The sequence below is a fragment of the Neovison vison genome, chromosome 7 (genome assembly GCF_020171115.1).
Source record: "Neovison vison isolate M4711 chromosome 7, ASM_NN_V1, whole genome shotgun sequence".
NCBI lineage: Eukaryota > Metazoa > Chordata > Mammalia > Carnivora > Mustelidae > Neogale > Neogale vison.
The window spans coordinates 193700018-193720305 of NC_058097.1; the positions used below are offsets into that span (position 1 = coordinate 193700018).

The 20288-nt window shown below is 38.1% G+C and overlaps 2 protein-coding genes across 2 annotated transcripts; both read right to left on the reverse strand.

The window, feature by feature from the left end:
* Positions 1 to 1139: 1139 nt before the first annotated feature.
* LOC122914470 (olfactory receptor 1002-like) lies at positions 1140 to 2084 on the reverse strand. Its single transcript, XM_044261086.1, has one exon. The coding sequence runs from the start codon at positions 2082 to 2084 to the stop codon at positions 1140 to 1142; it is 945 nt and encodes a 314-aa protein (XP_044117021.1).
* Positions 2085 to 14770: 12686 nt separating this feature from the next.
* On the reverse strand, positions 14771 to 15715 carry LOC122913664 (olfactory receptor 1002-like). The gene has a single exon (XM_044260314.1). The coding sequence runs from the start codon at positions 15713 to 15715 to the stop codon at positions 14771 to 14773; it is 945 nt and encodes a 314-aa protein (XP_044116249.1).
* Between the last annotated feature and the right edge of the window lie 4573 nt (positions 15716 to 20288).

Consider the following 20288-nt stretch of genomic DNA (forward strand, 5'->3'; position numbering starts at 1 on the left):
AAAGGTTTACAGTTGCACGAAAATATGGTCAACCCCCTCACTTCTTAGACTTGTTACTACATTCTAGAAAATAAAACCCAAAAGTATGGTTGAAAGAATATAGTACCTGGAGAAAATAAAAGTGGGACCAAAGTTATGTGGTCATGGGTGATACATTCATTCTTCATGTGTGCCAGACTGAACATCTACAAAAATAAAATCACATTCTGCTTATGAAACAAAATTCAATAAATCACAGTAGCAATAAACACTTTATTAAAGAACTGAAATGCATTCTGCCTTTTACATGCACAACTCGTGTAACTACAGCTGAAAAATCTCAACAGTCATTGGTATGAGAGGAGTATTGGGGATGTACAAGGCCTTCGTAAAATGTCTACTCCAAACACGAAGGTAGCATAGCAGAGTACTATGGTTATATGTTTTCTGAATAATTCACTTTTTTCCATTTTCTTGAAATACAATGCACATATCACATTGTGTTAGTCCAAGGTGTATAACATGCCAGTTCAATACCTGTGTATGTTAAAAATGATCACCACAGTAAGTTTGCTGAACATAAATCACCTTATGTACTTATACGTTTTTTTCAAGTGAAGAGAGCATTTAAGTTCTGCTGTCTTAGCAACGTATAAATGTACAGGACAGAATTATTACCTAAAGTCACCATGTTCCCATTACACTCCCAAGACATATTTATCTTATAAGTTGAAGTTTTTAACTTTTCACCATAATACATTTGTTAATGGTTTATGTTCAAAGAATCAAGGCCAACCTTGCAGACAACTGAGAGATCTCAAAACCCTGTGAGTTAAACAGTACTGACCAGTCACTGATGATGATCAAACTTATTCAGGACTTAACAAAAGAACCTCTCATATCCTACTCATAATCCTTGGAAGTACTTTCAAAGCACTAAGGCTCAATAATCCTCTCATGTCAGCTGAACAATTTAAAACACCTTCCTCGCCAATGACAAAGGAGAAAATTGCAACCTAGAGATGTTGAGTGACTTTTCAAAGACAGAGAGTAATAAATAGTGAGTCTCAACATAAAATGTGCACTCCCTTCAACCAGCCCATGTTCTTGCATCTTGTGTAAATAACACCTCTCAATCTGTAGTACAAACAGAATCTAGTTTACTTATGCATGAGACACTGCTTTTTCTCAAACATCCTTCTGAATGACTCCTTGACCTCCCTGTTTCTCAGGCTGTGGATAAGTGGGTTCAACATGGGAATCACAGCTGTGTAGAACACAGAAACCACTTTATTGATGTCCAGGGAGAAAACAGAACTGGGACGTACATAGATAAATAAAAGTGTCCCATACAGGATGGAGACAGCTGTCAGGTGTGAAGAGCAGGTGGAGAAGGCTTTGCACCTCCCCTCAGCAGAACGGATCCTCAGGATAGCAATGACGATGTAAATGTAGGAAACCAGGATGATCACACCACTGACCACTGCTATACTTCCACCCAGGATGAAAAGAACGAACTGATTAACCTGGGTGTCTGCACATGCCAGGGACAGAACAGGAAGAAGGTCACAGAAGAAGTGATTGATGATTCGGGGGCCACAATAAGGCAGGTGAAAGGCAAGGGTTGTGTGGGTCATGGAAATCATAAGACCAATGGTATAAGGTCCTACCACCAGCTGCACACAGACACGCTGGGACATAATGAGAGCATACAACAAGGGCTTACAGATGGCCATATACCGGTCATATGCCATGGAGGCCAGGAGGAAACATTCAGTCACTACAAACTGACTAAAAAAGTAGAACTGGGCAGCACAACCCAAGAAAGAGATTACTTTTTTCTCCTCAAAGATATCAGTCAACATCTTAGGACCAATGACTGAAGAGCAGCAGATATCCACAAAAGACAAGTGGCTGAGAAAAAAGTACATGGGAGTGTGGAGTTGGGGATCCATCCAAATGAGAGTGATCATCCCCACATTTCCCAGAAGAGTGACAAGATAAACCAATAGAAATATCAAAAAGAGAACAACCTGGTGCTGGAAGTGATTTGTTAAGCCCACGAAAAAAAATTCAGTCACCAAAGTCTGATTTCCATAATCCATTCTCTGACTTAATCTGCAATGAAAAAGAGAAAAACTTTTCTTTAAAGTCAATTTGTACATAAATTATTTTTAAAATGAATTTAATTTCTTTTTTTGTCAGTTAAAAAAGGATATCATTACCTTCAACTCTCCTGAATTCTACATCTTTAAGTCATGCTATCTATTTGTAAATGATTGTTGCAATACAGATTGTCACTAAACCTCACAGGGACCTATAATTTCTTCCACAGAAAGAGAATTTTTTTAATAGAATCATAGATTTTTAAACTACAAATGAATATTGGAGGTTATCTAAAGCAACTCCTCTAATTACACTAGGTTATATTTATACAAGTATTTAGCTTTGAACCAAGAATTTTTTTTTTTTAACATTTCGATGAAAAAGGAAAAAATGAAACAAGATGGGATTGGGAGGGAAACAAACCATAAGAGACTCTTAATCTTACAAAATAAATCAGGGTTGCTGGGGGGATGGGAGTATGGAGAAGGTGGCGGGGTTATGAACATTGGGGAGGGTATGTGCTATGGTGAGTGCTGAAAGTGTGCAAGCCTGGTGATTCAGGGGGGATACAGGTGATAGACCTGTACCCCTGGGGCTAATAATACACTATATGTTAATGAGAACTTTTTAAACAGGAGATGTGAATTCAATGAATTCTGCATGATACCCGGTCTCACTGCCAAATAAGGGTAAACTAATTTGGGCAATGTAACTTGTTCCTCAATCCCCTTAGACTATCGCAATTATAATTACTTGAGTGGTCTAAAGTTTACGTTTATATGTCCAAGGAAGAGGGCAAGCTGAGAACAAAAAAGGTTAGCTTTACAACATGATCACAACCTCAATGCTATCCTTACTATGACTCTTTCTCCAAAACACCTGTGACCACCATATCAATGCTATATAGTCTCACTGATTGAGTGACTCCATTGAAATTTTAAGCCAGCAAAGAAAAGACCACTTTTTAAATATCGAGTAGCTGTTGTGCCCCAACTAGTGTTATTAAGTGCTCGAGAGAAAAATATAAAAATTTTAAGAATTATGGGGTATCTCTGGACAATTATCCCAGGGAAATGAGTATCTATGTTCACAAAAACAAAACAAAACATATACAATTTTATTCATAAAAGTTCAAAAATTGAAATCAAAATTTCCTATAATATGTATACGGTTAAACACACTGTGGCACATCCATACCATGGAAAACTATTTAGTAGGAAAGAGATCAAAATACGATACACACAACACCTTGGTGAATTACACTAAGTTGAAAAATGTCAACCTCAAAAGTTCAAAACGTTTAGGATTCCGTTTATATGACATTCTCCAAATGATAAAATTATATAGATGGAGAACAGGTTAGTGCTTGCCTGGGATTCAGAAAGCTGGGAAGAGGGGTGGAGGTGCAGCTATAAAAGGGTAGCACAGGGAGACCCTTACAGAAGTGGAGGAGTTCAGCACCCTGGGTTAAACATGGGTTTAAACATATCTACAGGCATGGTAAAATGGTATAGAAGAGTATACACACACATCACACCAATGTCAATTTCCTGGATTTGATGTTGTGCTGTCATTGGTAAGATGTACCATTGGGGGATTCTGGGTGAAGGGTATGTGAGCCAGTCTATACATCTTTGAAATTTCTTGTGGATCATTATTTCAGAAGAAAATTAAAAAAAAAAAAATGAGTGAATGAATGAATGAGAAGTGAAAGGAATGGGAAACTGTGGAAAAGAGGTATATGTTTTGGACCTCGAAATAATCACAATGATCCCAACAGCACAATCATACAAAAATATCAATGGGCTGTGCAGCAGGGAAAGTACTGACAGAAATCTAAAATCACTTTCCCCTGGTAAGAATGCTTGGAAAAGGTTTTGCTTAACAGGGAAGTAATGAAGTGAAAATCTGCAGATGTCCTGTGGTCTCAGAGGAAATGGAGCTTGGAAGGAAAAGGCCTGGGTGGGTGGAATCCAAGGTCAGTCAGAAGAAAATAATACTTTAGTAGTAAGATGTTCAAGAATTTAATATTTTCTAGATATACAAACTCATCCCAGGCACTGATATTTGCATTTAATATTTACTCATGGAAGATGGAAAGTTGCATAAAATTTTGTAAAACTCGAGCTAGAATACACACATCTATTTCCTCAAATAATTGCCTTTATGAACAAAGGTAAGTTCATCACCAATAATTATTATGTTTTTAAAACTTTCTTGTTCAAGTTGAAATCTTGTGTAAAGACCATAGTTCCTAAATGTAGAAATGCCTGTCACATTATTTTGCCCTGGGCATCCCCAGTGCAAAGATTCTAAAGCAGAGGAACCATAATATAATCTTCACATGTGACTTTGGGCATGAGAAGTTGGAATTCAGCTCAGCAGATTCAGAGGTTTGTTTCTACTTGTAAGATCCAGTAGAGGGAAAAGGAAGAAATTAAGAGCCAGAGAAGCCAAGGCCTCTTAAGTCTAACATCCTATGAGCCATAAATCCCACAGTGCATTTCACGATCTATGCCAGACACAAAATTCAACCAACATGGACATTCAAGTTGGGTCCTTAAGCCAAAAGACACAGATTAAATATTTGACTTATACCAAACTGTGCTTCACAGTAAGCTTAGAGACAATGCTTTTTCAGGTGTCTAAACCAATTTTTTAAATATCTAGATCTAAAGGCAATTTAGGAAATCACTTAACACACCTACCTGAAGAAATATGCCCTAGATCTATTGCCTGTCTATGTCATAGTGAATTATGAAAGTTGCATTCCCTGATATAAAAATGAATTACCCTACAAATGGAAACCATTCATTCTTCTCAGCTTCTCCATTTGTTTAAGAAGATACACTATACAGTGATATCATCTTGAAACCTGGGCATTCCGATGGCACTTTTAAAAAGACTTAACTCAATCTGCACAACACACAAGAGAGGTTTTTCTAAAGGGTTATTCAGTTCATTGGAGCTAACTCCCTCAAGGAGCCAAAACCCAGGAGATCAGACCTAGAGAGAAGATAATATCTTTTGAGAAAATAATTTGGGGACTTTGAGTCAAGGGTAATTACACAAAATAAAACTCTCTCTCCCTTTGGTACTGTCCCCTCCCTTTGAAATTCCTAGAAGAAAACATAAGAAAGAAGCATCCTGCCAGGAAAAACAAAGAAGGAAGTTCAGCCATTGACAACGATATGGATGAAAAGGGAAGGCATTATATTTAATGAAATAAGCCATCCAGAGAAAGACAACTATTTTATGATGTCACTTAGATGTAGAATCTAAAAAAGTGGAACTGACAGCAGTGATTAAGACAGTGGTTGCCAGGGGTCAGGGTGGGCGAAATGAAGAGATGTTGGTCAAAGGGTACAAGATCAGTAAGTTCTGGAAATCTACTGTGCAGCACGGTGACTATAATTAATAACTAGTATACCTGAAATTTACTAAGATATTAGATCTTAAGTATTCTCAACATAGAACAAAAAAACAAACACAAAAAAAGGTAACGACGTGAGGTGATGTGTTCATTGCCTTGACTGTGGTAAATATTTCACAGGATATACATTTATTAACTCACCACATTGTATATCTTAAATATATACAATTAATATTTTTCAACTATACTTCAATAAAATTGGAAGTAACAATAACATACAAGAAAATAAAGCATTTCCACCATCCACACTTTCTTGGTGAAATTTATCCTTTGCTGAAAAATATACTCTTATTGCTATTAGCATTTCATGATATGGATATTCCATGAATGATTTATCCATTCTTTTGTTGTGGAGCATTTGAGTTCTTTCCAGTTTGTAACCTTTATACATTTGTCTCCAATGGACGTTTTTGTGCATATCATTTAGTGTTCTTGAGCATGCATTTCTCGTAGGAATATATCAGGGAGTGAAATTACCATCAAAGAAAAATTACTTCAGGTGTAGCTCATACAATCGAGGAGGACCTTGTTCATGATTAGTGCAATAAGAGAGAGAAGCTGAACTCACCTCATCTAAAAAAAAAAAAAAAAACTGTTTTAAGTGTTGAGATGAGGTAGGATAGGAAAGAAGTGTTGGAGGACTGTAGGTGATGGGTTGGTCAATGTGATTGGACCATCTACATTTTCTACTTTCGTTTTTCATTGTTTGTCTCCTACCTTCCAACAGAGGTAGAGAGATCAAGAGATGTCTCCAGGGTCCTTAAGAAAGATCTGTCTGTTTCCTGTCTTGCTAATTTTGGCCATTCTAACTGGTGTAAGGTGATATCTCAATGTAGTTTTAATTTGAATCTCCCTGATGGCTAGTGATGATGAACATTTTTCATGTGTCTGATAGCCATTTGTATGTCTTCATTGGAGAAGTGTCTGTTCATATCTTCTGCCCATTTTTTTATATGATTGTCTGTTTTGTGTGTGTTGAGTTTGAGGAGTTCATTATAGATCCTGGATATCAACCTTTTGTCTGTACTGTCATTTGCAAATATCTTCTCCCATTCTGTGGGTTGCCTCTTTGTTTTCTTGACTGTTTCCTTTGCTGTGCAGAAGCTTTTGATTTTGATGAAGTCCCAAAAGTTCATCTTTGCTTTTGTTTGCTTTGCCTTTGGAGACATATGTTGAAAGAAGTTGCTGTGGCTGATATCAAAGAGATTATTGCCTATGTTCTTCTCTAGGATTCTGATGGATTCCTGTCTCACATTGAGGTCTTTTATTCATTTTGAGTTTATCTTTGTGTACAGTGTAAGAGAATGGTCAAGTTTCATTCTTCTACATATAGCTGTCCAGTTTTCCCAGCACCATTTATTGAAAAGACTGTCTTTTTTCCACTGTATATTTTTTCCTGTTTTATCGAAGATTATTTTTTTAAAGATTTTATTTATCCACTTGACAGAGAGAGATCACAAGTAGGCAGAGAGGCAGACAGAGAGAGAGGGGGAAGCAGGCTCTCGGCTGAGCAGAGAGCCCGATGCGGGGCTTGATCCCAGGACCCCGGGATCACGACCTGAGCTGAAAGCAGAGGCTTTAACCCACTGAGCCACCCAGGTGCCCCTATCGAAGATTATTTGACCATAGAGTTGAGGGTCCATATCTGGGCTCTCTACTCTTCCACTGGTCTATGTGTCTGTTTTTATGCCAGTACCATGCTGTCTTGGTGATCATGGCTTTGTAGTAAAGCTTGAAATCAGGTAACGTGATGCCCCCCATTTTATTTTTGTTTTTCAACATTTCCTTAGCAATTTGGGGTCTCTTCTGATTCCATACATATTTTTGGATTATTTGCTCCAGCTCTTTGAAGAATACCAGTGGAATTCACCTTACACCAGTTAGAATGGCCAAAATTAGCAAGACAGGAAACAACATGTGTTGGAGGGGATGTGGAGAAAGGGGAACCCTCTTACACTGTTGGTAGGAATGCAAGTTGGTGTAGCCTCTTTGGAGAACAGTGTGGAGATTCCTCAAGAAATTAAAAATAGAGCTTCCCTATGACCCTGCAATTGCACTCCTGGATATTTACCCCAAAGATACAGATGTAGTGAGAGGAAGGGCCATCTGTATCCCAATGTTTATAGCAGCAATGGCCACGGTCGCCAAACTGTGCAAAGAACCAAGATGCCCTTCAACGGACAAATGGATAAGGAAGATGTGGTCCATATACACTATGGAGTATTATGCCTCCATCAGAAAGGACGAATACCCAACTTTTGTAGCAACATGGACAGGACTGGAAGAGATTATGCTAAGTGAAATAAATCAAGCAGAGAGAGTCAATTATCATATGGTTTCACTTATTTGTGGAGCATAACAAATAGCATGGAGGACATGGGGAGATAGAGAGGAGTTGGGGGAAATGGGAAGGGGAGGTGAACCATGAGAGACTATGGACTCTGAAAAACAATCTGAGGGTTTTGAAGGGGCAGGGGGTGGGAGGTCAGGGTATCAGGTGGTGGATATTACAGAGGGCACAGATTGCATGGAGCACTTGGTGTGGTACAAAAACAATGAATACTGTTATGCTGAAAATAAATTTTAAAAAAATAAAAAAAAAAGAAGGATCTGCCTGGGTTGAAATTGTAAGAGACTGGAAGAAGATTTACACCTCAAAGGGACAAAGAAAGACTCTACAGTTGTAAGTTTTCTGAACTACATGCACTAAGACACAAAGAGGTCATGGCCCTACTGTCAGGAAGAAACCTATCTTAAGGTTAGCCAAGCTCAGAAAGGAGCACTGAGGCAGTGTCGGTCAACAAGTAGATGGTTGTTCAAACTGAGTGATAATGCAAGTTTTCCAAAGTGGTAGCACCACACTTCCATATGATGTATGGGAGCCAATTTTGTAATTTAGCCATTTTGTTGAGTGCATAGTGGTATCTCATTGCACATCTAATTGTCATTTTCCTGAATTCTAGTGAAGTTCAAACACTGTAGTGCCCAAGTGTATTGATCTTTTTCAGTCACTGGGCTGTCTCTTTCTTTATTATTCTTAATAGGTATTCATATACTTCAGAGATAAGTCAGGTTTGTACATTTCATATCCAATGGCTTGAATACTTATGGTCTTAATAGTGCCTTTTGATGGGCCCAAGCTCCTGGTTTTTAATGGAGTCAGGAGAATATTATTCTACTTCATGTTTAGGGTTTGCTTTTAGGTTTTTTGTCTTTAAGAGCGAAAGCAGATTAGTTAGGAAAGGGACAGAGTGGGAGGGAGAGAGATGATTCTACATGGGCTCCACATAGGCTCCAAGGCCAGGGGCAAGCCTATCACTGGGCTCCATCTCACAATCCGGAGTTCATCACCTGAACCAAAACCAAGAGTTAGATGCTTAACTGACTGAGCCACCCAGGTGTACGCTTATGATTTTCTGTAGTTAGTCGAACAAGGAAAATCTCCTTGCAACAATGTCCTCTCACAAGCTCATAAAGGTATTCTCTGTAATTGTCTTTTGTTTTATTTCTTTGCCTTTCACATCCTGATCTCCCAACAAGCAGGAGTTTATCTCAGTGTATGTTGTGTAATGTGGTTATATCCACTTATTTTCCACACGGTACTTAGAAGTGTCACCATGTCATATCATTCTTTGTTTTTCCTTTCTTTCCTTTGCTTACAAAACTGGGCTAGGGCAACTATCATGTTTTAAGATTCAACAGGCATTATTAAAGTCCTTATAGGACTTTAATATGTTTGGAGTCATCATGTACATGAGAATGGTACTCATACAGGAAGAAACCAGTTGTCAACAAAGCCACTCACAGTGTATCTGTATTTCCAAACAAAAATACACTAATATTTTCTGAAAGTGTTTATCAGAACCTATTTTCAAAACCTGTCATTGCAAGTACACTGCATGATTCCAAAGAAGTGATTATTGTTGATACTTTTCAACGGCAACTTTTTTGACTGTATAGTTTTACAAAATCTTTTCAGAATAATATAGCTTTTTAAATCACCTTGTCTTCATCTTTTTCTAGAAGAAAAAAATGGTTATGGAAAAATTCTGAAGGAGGAAACCACAATAAACCCCATCCTAGTGGATAATCTTACCATGGCTATAAGAAAAGACCCAGGCTTTGGAGGACTCACAGTGGGACCAAACACCACCTCTTCTATTCATTAAGATTCCTTACCTAAGGCATGTGACTCAACCTCTCAGGCCTTGTTTCTCCAGCTCTAATGTAGCTCTAAGAAAGCAACCACGAATGGAATTAAAATATTCAATGAGATATTTATTGAAAACTTGGCACAGTGTCTATGTCATAGCAGATCCTCAGCAAATGTATGAAGCAACATTATTGTTAAAGGATAAATATTCTGAGACACCTGGGTGGCTTTAAGCATCTGCCTTTGGCTCAGATCATGATCCCAGGATCCTGGGATCAAGCCCCAAGTCCAGATCCCTGGTCAGCAGGAAGCCTGCTTCTCCCTCTCCCTCTGCTGTTCCCACTGATTGTACTCTTTCTCTTTCTCTCTCTCTCAAACAAATAAATGAAATCTTTAAAAAAAAAAAAAAAGGATAAATATTCTGTACAAATGAGTACTTTAAAAAATTGTTTTAATGTGAAACAAACAGAAAAAATAACAAAAGTGCAGGCCCAAGAAAGAAAACACACACACACACATCATGAAGTAAGAAGGACAACCTCAAATTCTTCTCCCTCACAGATTACTGTTTTTTCTTTAGGGTAGATGTTTATTTTGCGAGCATCAGTGTGGGTGGCAAAATTCCTATAATGTTCCTGTAAAGATCCCTAATCTTTGCCCTAATTCCAGGACTCTCTGAATATGAAGTGCCACTCATATGATTATTTTATATTACATGACACAGTTAAACTTCTGAAAGACATGACCCTGGATGAACCGGTAGGGTCCCAAGATTTCTCCAGCTCAGAGCAGAAGAGTCAGACAGGTTGGAAATATACGGAGAGCTAGACAAGTCACTGCTGGTCCGAAGCCAAAGGGGCCATGACAAAAGGCAGGTGAGCAACCCCAAGATGCTGAGAGGTTCCAGCTGACCGCCACTGGGGAACAGGCACCACATTTCTACAACCATAAGGAACTGAGTTCTACAACCATAAGGAACTGAGTTTTCTCAAACATACCAGTCAGCTTGGAATGAACCTTCCCTGGAGCCTCTAGTTGGGAGCCGAGCCCTGACAACAGGTTCATATCAGCCTTGTACGAGTGTGAGCAGAGAATCAGGCCATGATGGACCTGGACTTGAGACTCAGGGAAACTGTGAGGCAGTCAATTTAGGTGGTTATAACTTTCCAGCTATGTGACAATTTCTTATGCAGCAGTGGAAAATGACTACATGAACCTGTTCATCCTTATGATGGAAATAGCAGTATTTTACTTGCATGTATATCTATGATAATAGAAAGATCAGAGATGACAATTCTGGAAACCACACAGTATGTTTCCTCAGACACTGTGGAAGTTCAATCATGGATAATTATTAACAGGATTATTCCACCAGTGGAATTGTGCTGATTAACAAAACAGGATCATTTAAGCATGACGGAAATCATCGACTCATGTTCAAATAGAAATAACAATCCTGATTTAATCTATTCCCCTCTCCTCATACCTCCTAATTAATCAGTGCTAATTTAATTGGGGGGAGTATTACAGAAAAGGACAACAAATATTGAATACTTTGTAGGCAAAGAAAATTTAAATTATTTATCAGTTGCAAGCAACAGACACAGGAAATTCACCAGGAGAATATTAGGTAGCTCAGAGGATAACTGGACAAGAATCAGGACAGTTCTAGGTGCTCTATAGCAGAGACTGTGTCTGCTGGAGGATCTTGGCTGGAATAAATGAGCTCCAATCATTGTGTTATCCTCCTTACAACTCAAAACTCCAAGGAAAATAGTTTAAGTTTAGGTCATATGCTTATAACTTGCTGTGGGAAGTCTGCAGCTCCATTACAATCCTATCAAGATTCTTGTCCACAGATAAAAGAAAAATCTCCATAAGGAAAACAAGTATTTACTGTTGTAGACATAAATGAAGTACATGTATGTGTGTCTGAAACAACTGTGTATGATAGGAAAATGTTGCAAAATATAATGGTTCACAAAAATATCACACTGAAATCAAATCATTACAATAGCCATACAGTGAAAAACGGAATAAAAGCATAATTTTAAAAAATATGTTCTAAAGAGTTAGCATTCTTATTACTATTGGATGCCAAATTTCATGTTAAGTCACCCATATGTATCTATATGCATATTTCCAATTATGAAACATTTTTCGTCTTGCAGACAAGCCCTTCTTCCAAGGAAACACAGCCAGAACAGACACTTGGATATATGTCTGCTGATCTATAACAGCATGAAATAAGGATCATTTATCATAATGATAAATGATCCTTATTATCATTTATCATAACCATAAATGTATTGTTCAATCTATAAATATACACTGAGCACCTACTATGTGCCAAGCTGTAGTATCATGGACAAAGTAGTGAACATAAGCATCCTTCTAACATGAATCCCCCTTCTACAGGGAAGGACAAAAAAATAATGAAACATATAAGTAGATCATATTTGAGTATTTATAAGTACTTCAAAAAATAATAAAGAAAAAAGGGAAATTATTGGAATATAATATGACCAGAGAATTATTTTAGGTAAAGAGGTCCAGAGGACCTCTCAGATGGCATCATATTTGAGCAGAGATTCAAACGTGATAAAGGCTGGCCTGCAGCACTGCCTCGGGATAAGGAAACAGGAAATGGAAAGGCCACTTAAAACCCCAAGAATAGCTGAAGAAATCCCACAAAGGATTTCTTACTGAAGAGGAGTGTGCCTAAGCAGTCTGCTGCTCCCTCCCCTAAAATGCATTTAGACTGCACTGCTCAGGGTTACCAAGACAGTCAGCTCAGCTCTTTGCGTGGTCCTGTTTTCATGGCACACAGAGGCCTGGAGTGAGTACAAAACAGAACACAATTAATCCGTCATAAAGTGCCTGGAAGATCTTACAGATTTATGCAGCAAGGAATCACCCAGTGAAAAATAACAAGTATTTTCATTTGTTCTCCAAAGTTATCATTTTTGTCAGCGCTCGTATGGCTCATAATAAATCCCTTCTCCCAATTAAGCATTAGGTAATGTCCTCCTTCTTTCAAACTTGCCCATTCCCAAAATCTGCATAACATACTGGAAGAAAGAAAAATATCTTGAGAATCAGAACAAATCAGCGTTAAATCTTTGCCCTCTCCTTTGGAAAATTCAAATACTTATTTGAACAAAGTTCTTTTCCTTTAATGAGTCAAATCATAGCATCCCTACTCTGTGGAAAACATAACCTAAAACAGAATTTATACCTCTTTCCCAGACGCTATCCTTTGCAGAGGGTTTTCTCTATCACCTTTTCTAAAGATACCTTAATACTCTATCTTGACTCCTGGATTTGTTTTATCATAGAATTCACCATGTTTATATACTTGAATTTTAGTCTTTATTTGTTCACTAGCCTATAACTTCCATGAGGACTTTTTTGCTTATGAACAGCTCCCAATAAAGTGACAGGCACACAAGAGGTATATGTAACAACTTGTTAATTAACTGTTGCATCATTCATTGACTCCCATTCATTCTTCTTTTTTTTTTTTTTTAGAGATTTTGTTTAGAGATTTTTGTTTTTAGAGATTTTGTTTTTTAGAGAATTTTGTCAAAATTTCTTTTGACAGAGAAATCACAAGTAGGCAGAGAGAGGAAGGGAAGCAGGCTCCCTGCTGCGCAGAGAGCCTGATGTGGGGCTTGATCCCAGGACCTTGAGATCATGACCTGAGCAGAGGCTTTAACCCACTGAGCCACCCAGGCACCCCTCATTCTTAACTAAAGGGCATATTCCTGGATTTTGTCCTGAGTCAACAGTGAACACAGAGACTATCACTGGCATAAAGCATGAGGAATAAACATGGAAAAAAAATTATAGGCATTAGAAGCTATTATTTACATTCTTCAACATGAATGGATTAAAATTAAATGCCATTTAAAGAAGACCTTCAAGAGAAGGCAGAGAAATTCTGTGTGAATCTTCAATTTGTGCAAGGCAAATGTTCCATCCCCTCATTCTTGCATTTGTGTGCTGTATTTTTAAAAAATGGATAATTGAGAGAATATTGCATATGGAGAAAAAATGCAGGAGAATGTTATGAGGTCATGGGCAATTCACTGAGTATTCTAAACTATCAGTCTGGTCATCTATAAAGTGGAAATTAATTCCCTGCTGATGACATAAAAATCAATAACCAACAATGGTAATAACTACCTTATTTTTAAAATACATTTAAAAATATATAAAACAATTGTAAGTACATAAATAACAGTATGCTAAAGTAATAAACGTTATATGAATCTGGGGGAAAAAAAGAACTGCAATGCATTCTGCATTTTATATGCATGAATCACATGATTATAGTGGGAAAATCTCAACAAGTAGTTACTTGAGTAGCAGAACAGCAGAACAGACATACAAGACCTTTGTCAAATGTCTACCCCAAACGTGCAGGTGTTATTAGAGAGTGCAATTGTTACATATGACCAGAAAAATACCCTTTATAATATTTTTATTAAAATGAATAAAAGGGGAGCAGTTGGGTGGCTCAGTCTTTAGGGATCTGCCTTCAGCTCAGGTCATGATCCCTGAGTCCTGGGGATTGAGGGATTGAGCCCCTCATCGGGTTCCTTGCTCATCTGGGAGTCTGCTTCTCCCTCTCCCACTCCCCCTGCTTGTGTTCCCTCTCTCACTGTCAAGTAAATAAATAAAATATAAGAAAGAAAAAAAGAATAAAAGGTAAACTTGCAAGGAATTGCAAGACCTCAACATCTTGTAAAGCAAAACAGAGGTACTGTTAAGCTCATTGGTTAAGATTTTTCCACTTTTCTCATACATAACAAAGCACCTCTCATTTCCCATTACAAAATCTTAAGACTATTCTAAATCTCTGGGATTCTCTAAGCTACTCACTACATTTTAAAGCTCTAAATCTCAATACTGTTAATCGAGAAATGAGAAAACCCAATGAGAAGATTGTAACCTAAAGATGTTATAGGACTTCAGTGACACACAATAATAAAGAGTGAAGCGCAACATAAAATACACACTCCCTTCACTCAGTCCATGCTGGTGCATCTTTTGTAAATATCACCTCTCAATCTGTAGTACAAATGGAATCTAGTCTACCCACTCATAAGAAACTGCTTCTTCTCAAACCTCCTTTTGAATGAATCCTTGACTTCCCTGTTTCTCAGGCTGTAGATAAGTGGGTTCAACATGGGAATCACAGCTGTGTAGAACACAGAAACCACTTTATTAATATCCAGGGAGAAACTAGAACTAGGGTGTACATAGATGAAGAAGAGTGTCCCATACAGGATGGAGACAGCTGTCAGGTGTGAAGAGCAGGTGGAAAATGCTTTGCGCCTCCCCTCAGCAGAGCGGATCCTCAGGATAGCAATGACAATGTAAATGTAAGAAACCAGGATGATCACACCACTGACCACTCCTAGAGCTCCAGCCAAGATGAAAAGTACAAACTGATTGACCTGGGTATCTGCACATGCCAGGGACAGAACAGGAAGAAGGTCACAGAAAAAGTGATTGATGATATTTGGACCACAGTAAGGTAGGTGAAAGGTGAAAGTCGTGTGGGTCATAGTGCTCATAAGACCCATAGCATGAGGTCCTACCACCAGCTGCACACAGACACGCTGAGACATAATGAGAGTATACAACAAGGGCTTACAGATGGCCATATACCGGTCATATGCCATGGAGGCCAGGAGGAAACATTCAGTCACTACAAACTGACCAAAAAACCAGATCTGAGCAGCACAGCCCAAGAAAGAAATTACTTTTTTCTCCATAAAGATATCCGTCAACATCTTGGGACCAATGACTGAAGAGGAACAGATATCCACAAAAGACAAGTGACTGAGAAGAAAGTACATGGGAGTGTGGAGTCGGGGATCCATCCAAATGAGGGTGATCATTCCCACGTTTCCCAGAAGAGTGACAAGATAAACCAAGAGAAATATCAAAAAGAGAACAACCTGGTGCTGGAAGTGATTTGTTAAGCCCACGAAAAAAAATTCAGTCACCAAAGTCTGATTTCCATAATCCATTCTTTGATTTAATCTGGAATGAGAAAGAGAAAGATTTTTCTTTGCAATCAATTTGTAATTAAATTTAAAATTAATTTAACTTCTATTTTTTTTCATTTAAAAATGATAAACTGACACCCAACTCTCTTGAAGTCTACATCTGATAGTCATGCAATCTAGTTGCAAACTATTTGTGCAATACAGAGTAAGTCACCAAACCTCACAGCACTCTTTAATTTCTTCCACAGAAACAGAAATTTTTAAGAGAATCATAGAATTATAACCCAGAAGAGAACATTGGGGATTATCTGAGACATGTCCTCCAACTGTGGCAGATTACATTTCTAAAAATCCCTACACTGTACAAAGTATACTTAAAGAAATATTTTATAGAAAAAAAATGTTGTGTGAATTTGATAAAGTTAGGCAAACACCTTCTCTCACTCTTGGCGAAGGGTATTTGGAAGGTAACTTCTCCACCAATTCCTTTAGATTTTAGATAAATATTCAGTCATGTCATCTAAAAGATAGACATGTGATGTCTAAGAAGAGCAAGCTCAAACAAGGGAAGATGGCTTTGACCAGGGTTCAAAATCTTCCGCTGAACATCCTTGTGACACCTTATCCCAAACATCTGTGATCCTCCTGTCATTAGTTTATATAACCACTAACCTCATCAAACTCCATCAATTTTTTTAGTTTATCAAAAAGATACTAGTTCTTAAATCTCAGTTAAGTGTTGTAACTAAGTATTAATAGGCGCTGGGAAAGTATTATTATTAATAGGCACTGGGAAAGAAAAGCAATAATTTAAGGATGAAAAGGATACGCCTTTACATTTATTCCAGAGAAATGAAAACTTTCGCCACATAAAAACCTGTACAATTTTGTTCACAGAAGCTTCAATCATAATGGCCAGACATATGAAATAACCCAAATACCCTACAATATGTAAATAGCTCAACAATCTTGGTACATCATACTATGGAATACTCTTCAGTAAGAAAGAGGGGAAAGAAATATGATACACACATAGTTTGAAAGGGTCTCCAGGTCATTACATTGAGTCAAAAAGAGCCAATCTCAAAAATTCAGAATTCTGTCACTATGACATTTGTATAACATTCTCAAAATGGTGAAATGATAAAGATGGAGAACAGGTTATTGGTTGCCTGGGATTAGGAAAGGGAGGGAGAGGGACAGTGTAACTATAAGAGCATAGTACGGGCACATCCATGTAGAGATGGATGTAGAGTTCTGTGGCCTGATTGTTGCATGGATTAAACAAAGCTGTCTACACACGAAGTTAAATGTTACAGAACAAAACACACACATCACATCATTGCCAATTTTCCAGATTTGATGTGTTGTATTTGGTAAGATATACTGTTGGGGAACCCTGAGGGAAGGGATATGAGAGTCTCTGTATATCTTTGCAACTTCTTGTGAATCTGTATTTCAAAATAAAACTCTTTAACAAAGAAGAAGAGGAGAAGAGGGAGGAGGAGGAGGAAGAAGAAGAAGAGGAAGAAGAAGGAGGAGGAAGAGGAGGAGGAGGAGAGGGTAGGGGAAGAAAGGAAGGAGAAGGAGAGGGAGTTGGAGGAAGGAAAGAGGGGAAGGAGAAGGGGGAGAGGGTGAGGAAGGAGAGGAAGAGGGGGAGAAGGAGGAAGAAATGAATGAATGAATGAATGAATGAGAAGTGAGAGGGAAGAAAAATGAGGTTAGGATTCCAAAAATGGGAAATTCAGGAAGGGAGGAACATGTTTTGGATTTTGAAATAATCATAATGATTCCAACAGCACAAGTACACAAATATACCATTGAGCTGTGCAATAGAAGTACAACAGAAATCTAAAAACACTTTCCCCTGGTAAGAAAGACTGAAAAGGTTTTTGCTTAACAAGAAAGTCATGAAGTCTACTGACATTTGGGGCACCTGGGTGGCTCAGTGGGCTAAAGCCTCTGCCTTCAGCTCAGGTCATGATCCCAGAGTCCTGGGATCGAGTCCCGCATCAGGCTCTCTGCTCAGCAGGGGGCCTGCTTCCTTCTCTCTCTCTCTGCCTGCCTCTCTGCCTACTTGTGATCTCTCTGTGTGTCAAATAAATAAATAAAATCTTAAAAAATATATCTACTGACATCCTATGGTCCCATTGGCAAAGGAGCTTGGAAGGAAAGGTCTGGAGGGGTGGAATCCAAGATTAGCCAAAAAAAAAAAAAAAAGTACCTTAATTGTAAGATTTTCAAGAATTTAGTATTTTCTAAGCATACAAACTCATCATAGCTCATCAATATTTGTATTTGCTTTTTACTCAAGGAAGAAGTATATGAAAACAATAGTTCATGACTGTCAAAATGCATATTAATTTATTTTTCCCAATCCATAAATTTATCTAATCCAAAAATTCTAAGATAGAAAAATCATGATCCTAGGTATGCATGTGACTTTTGGCATGAACAACATGGAATTCAGGTCAGTGGATTCAGAGGTTTGCTTTCGACTTATAAAACCCAATGTAAGGAAAAGGAATAAATTAAGAACCAGAGAGCCAAACCTCTTAATAATAACATCCCATGAGCCATAAATCCTTCAATACATTTCACTATCCCTATGCCAAAAACAAATTTCAATAAACATGTACATTCAAGTTAGGTCCGTTAAACCAAAAGACACAGACTCAACATTTGACTCATACCAAATTATTCTTCATGGTAATCTTAGAGATGATGCTTTCCAGGCATCTGAATGCATTTTTTGTTATGTAAACTTCTAAAGGCAGCTTAGGAGATAACTTAATGCACCTATCAAAGAAACATGTCCTAGACCTACTGCCTGTCTATGCCGTAGTGAATTATGAAAATAGCATTCCTTGTTATAAAAACCAATTACCCTACAAAGATAGACTGGTCACTCTTCTCAGCTCCTCCAGGTGTCTGGGAAGATACACAATACAGTGATACCATCTGGAAACCTGGGCACTCCAAAAAGGCATTAATTGACTCAATCTACCCAACACAAAGCAGAGGTTTTTCTAAATGATTCTTGTGTACATTGGAGCCAATTCCCTCAAGGAACAAAAAGCTCAGGAGAACAGGCCTATAGAGAAAATATTAAAGTTATTTCAAGAGAAAAATACTGTGACTTGAATCCATTGTAATTACACAAAATAAACCTATCTCTCCCTTTGGGACCAACCCACACACACACGCTTCAAAACCCAGGTATATTTTGAGGGTTTATTTTTGTTGTTTTTGTTGTTTTTAAGTTTATTTATTTATTTAAGAGAAGGAGTGTAAGTGGGGGCAGGGGCAGAGGGAGAGGGAGAGAGAATCCTAAGCAGAGTCTACACTGAATGTGGAGCCCAACACTGAGGCTCCATCTCAGACCCTGAAACCATGACCTGAACTAAAATCAAGAGACACTCAATCAACTGCGCCACCCAGGCACCCCTGAATTCCAGTTTTGAGCCATTCTGAGTCTTCAACTGCTGCATGATATCACCAGCCTTTGACACTATACAGGTTTGAGAATATAAAATATGGCCTTGCTTCAGAGGTATTATCATCAGAAGGTGAATCTGGGTACACAGAAGCATAAGGGACTCCATGATCAGTCCATGAGTTCCAGGATGGTAGAATCACTGTAGCCAGAGGGTTTGAAAAGAGTCTCTTAGATGAGATTATTCTCAAAGGGAGGTAAATATAGGTAGATTAAAAAAAGGTGGATTAGGGTGTGTATGCAGCAAAAGGGCTATAAATTGGACATCATTTTTGAGAGACAGAAGTAGTCCACATTGGCTGTGTAAAATTTTCAAATATAGGGGTAGAAAAAAATGGGTTTGGGCTCAAACTTCATAAATCTGCTTAGAGAGTATTAACCCATTCAAACCTTTTTTTTTTTTAATAGTGTCTTCTTTTAATGAGAGAATTGAAGTCCAATTGTGGGCCATTTCCTAAGAAAATATGGGTTCTACCCAATATACATTAAATGGCCAAAAAAAAAGTTTTCTCATAAGAAGATGGAAGATGGTGTAATATTAAGAACGAAAATAGAGTCAACGATTTTTGCTACTTGTGAGGACTCAGTTTAGATGTGATATATTCCCTCAACAATCAAGGGCAATCTATATCACTTCTCATACACTAATGCCGCAAGAAAGAAAGGAAAGGGAAAGGAAGGGAACAGAGGGAGAAGGGGAAGAGGAATGGGGACGAGAATAAACGTTGCCTGAGAAGAGGAGCAGCCATGGCTGGTGTGTGAAGAGTGGAAGAAAGGACAAACAACTCGTGTTCAAAACCCATGTAATAGCAGAGTAGGTACCTAATACCATAACAGGTAGAGCAGCAGAAATAAAAACTGTCAGGAACATGTGTAGCCCATAAATAAGAAGCACTTGCAGACAGAGAACATGCACATTAGTAATCTTGGGAAGTGATCCTTCCCATGAGGTGTGATGTGGGTCTTCCATCGGCTTGGGTTGAAAAGCCATCAAGGGCACCAGAATTCTCTTGTAAGATGAATAAGGTCTGAGGATATAATGAAAAACATGCTGACTGTGGTTGACAGCACTGTAATGCATAACTGAAATTTGCAAAG

Bases quoted from the DNA above. Each gene is read 5' to 3' on its own strand.
- LOC122914470 (XM_044261086.1), bottom strand. From the start codon at position 2,084: ATGGATTATGGAAATCAGACTTTGGTGACTGAATTTTTTTTCGTGGGC.
- LOC122913664 (XM_044260314.1), bottom strand. From the start codon at position 15,715: ATGGATTATGGAAATCAGACTTTGGTGACTGAATTTTTTTTCGTGGGC.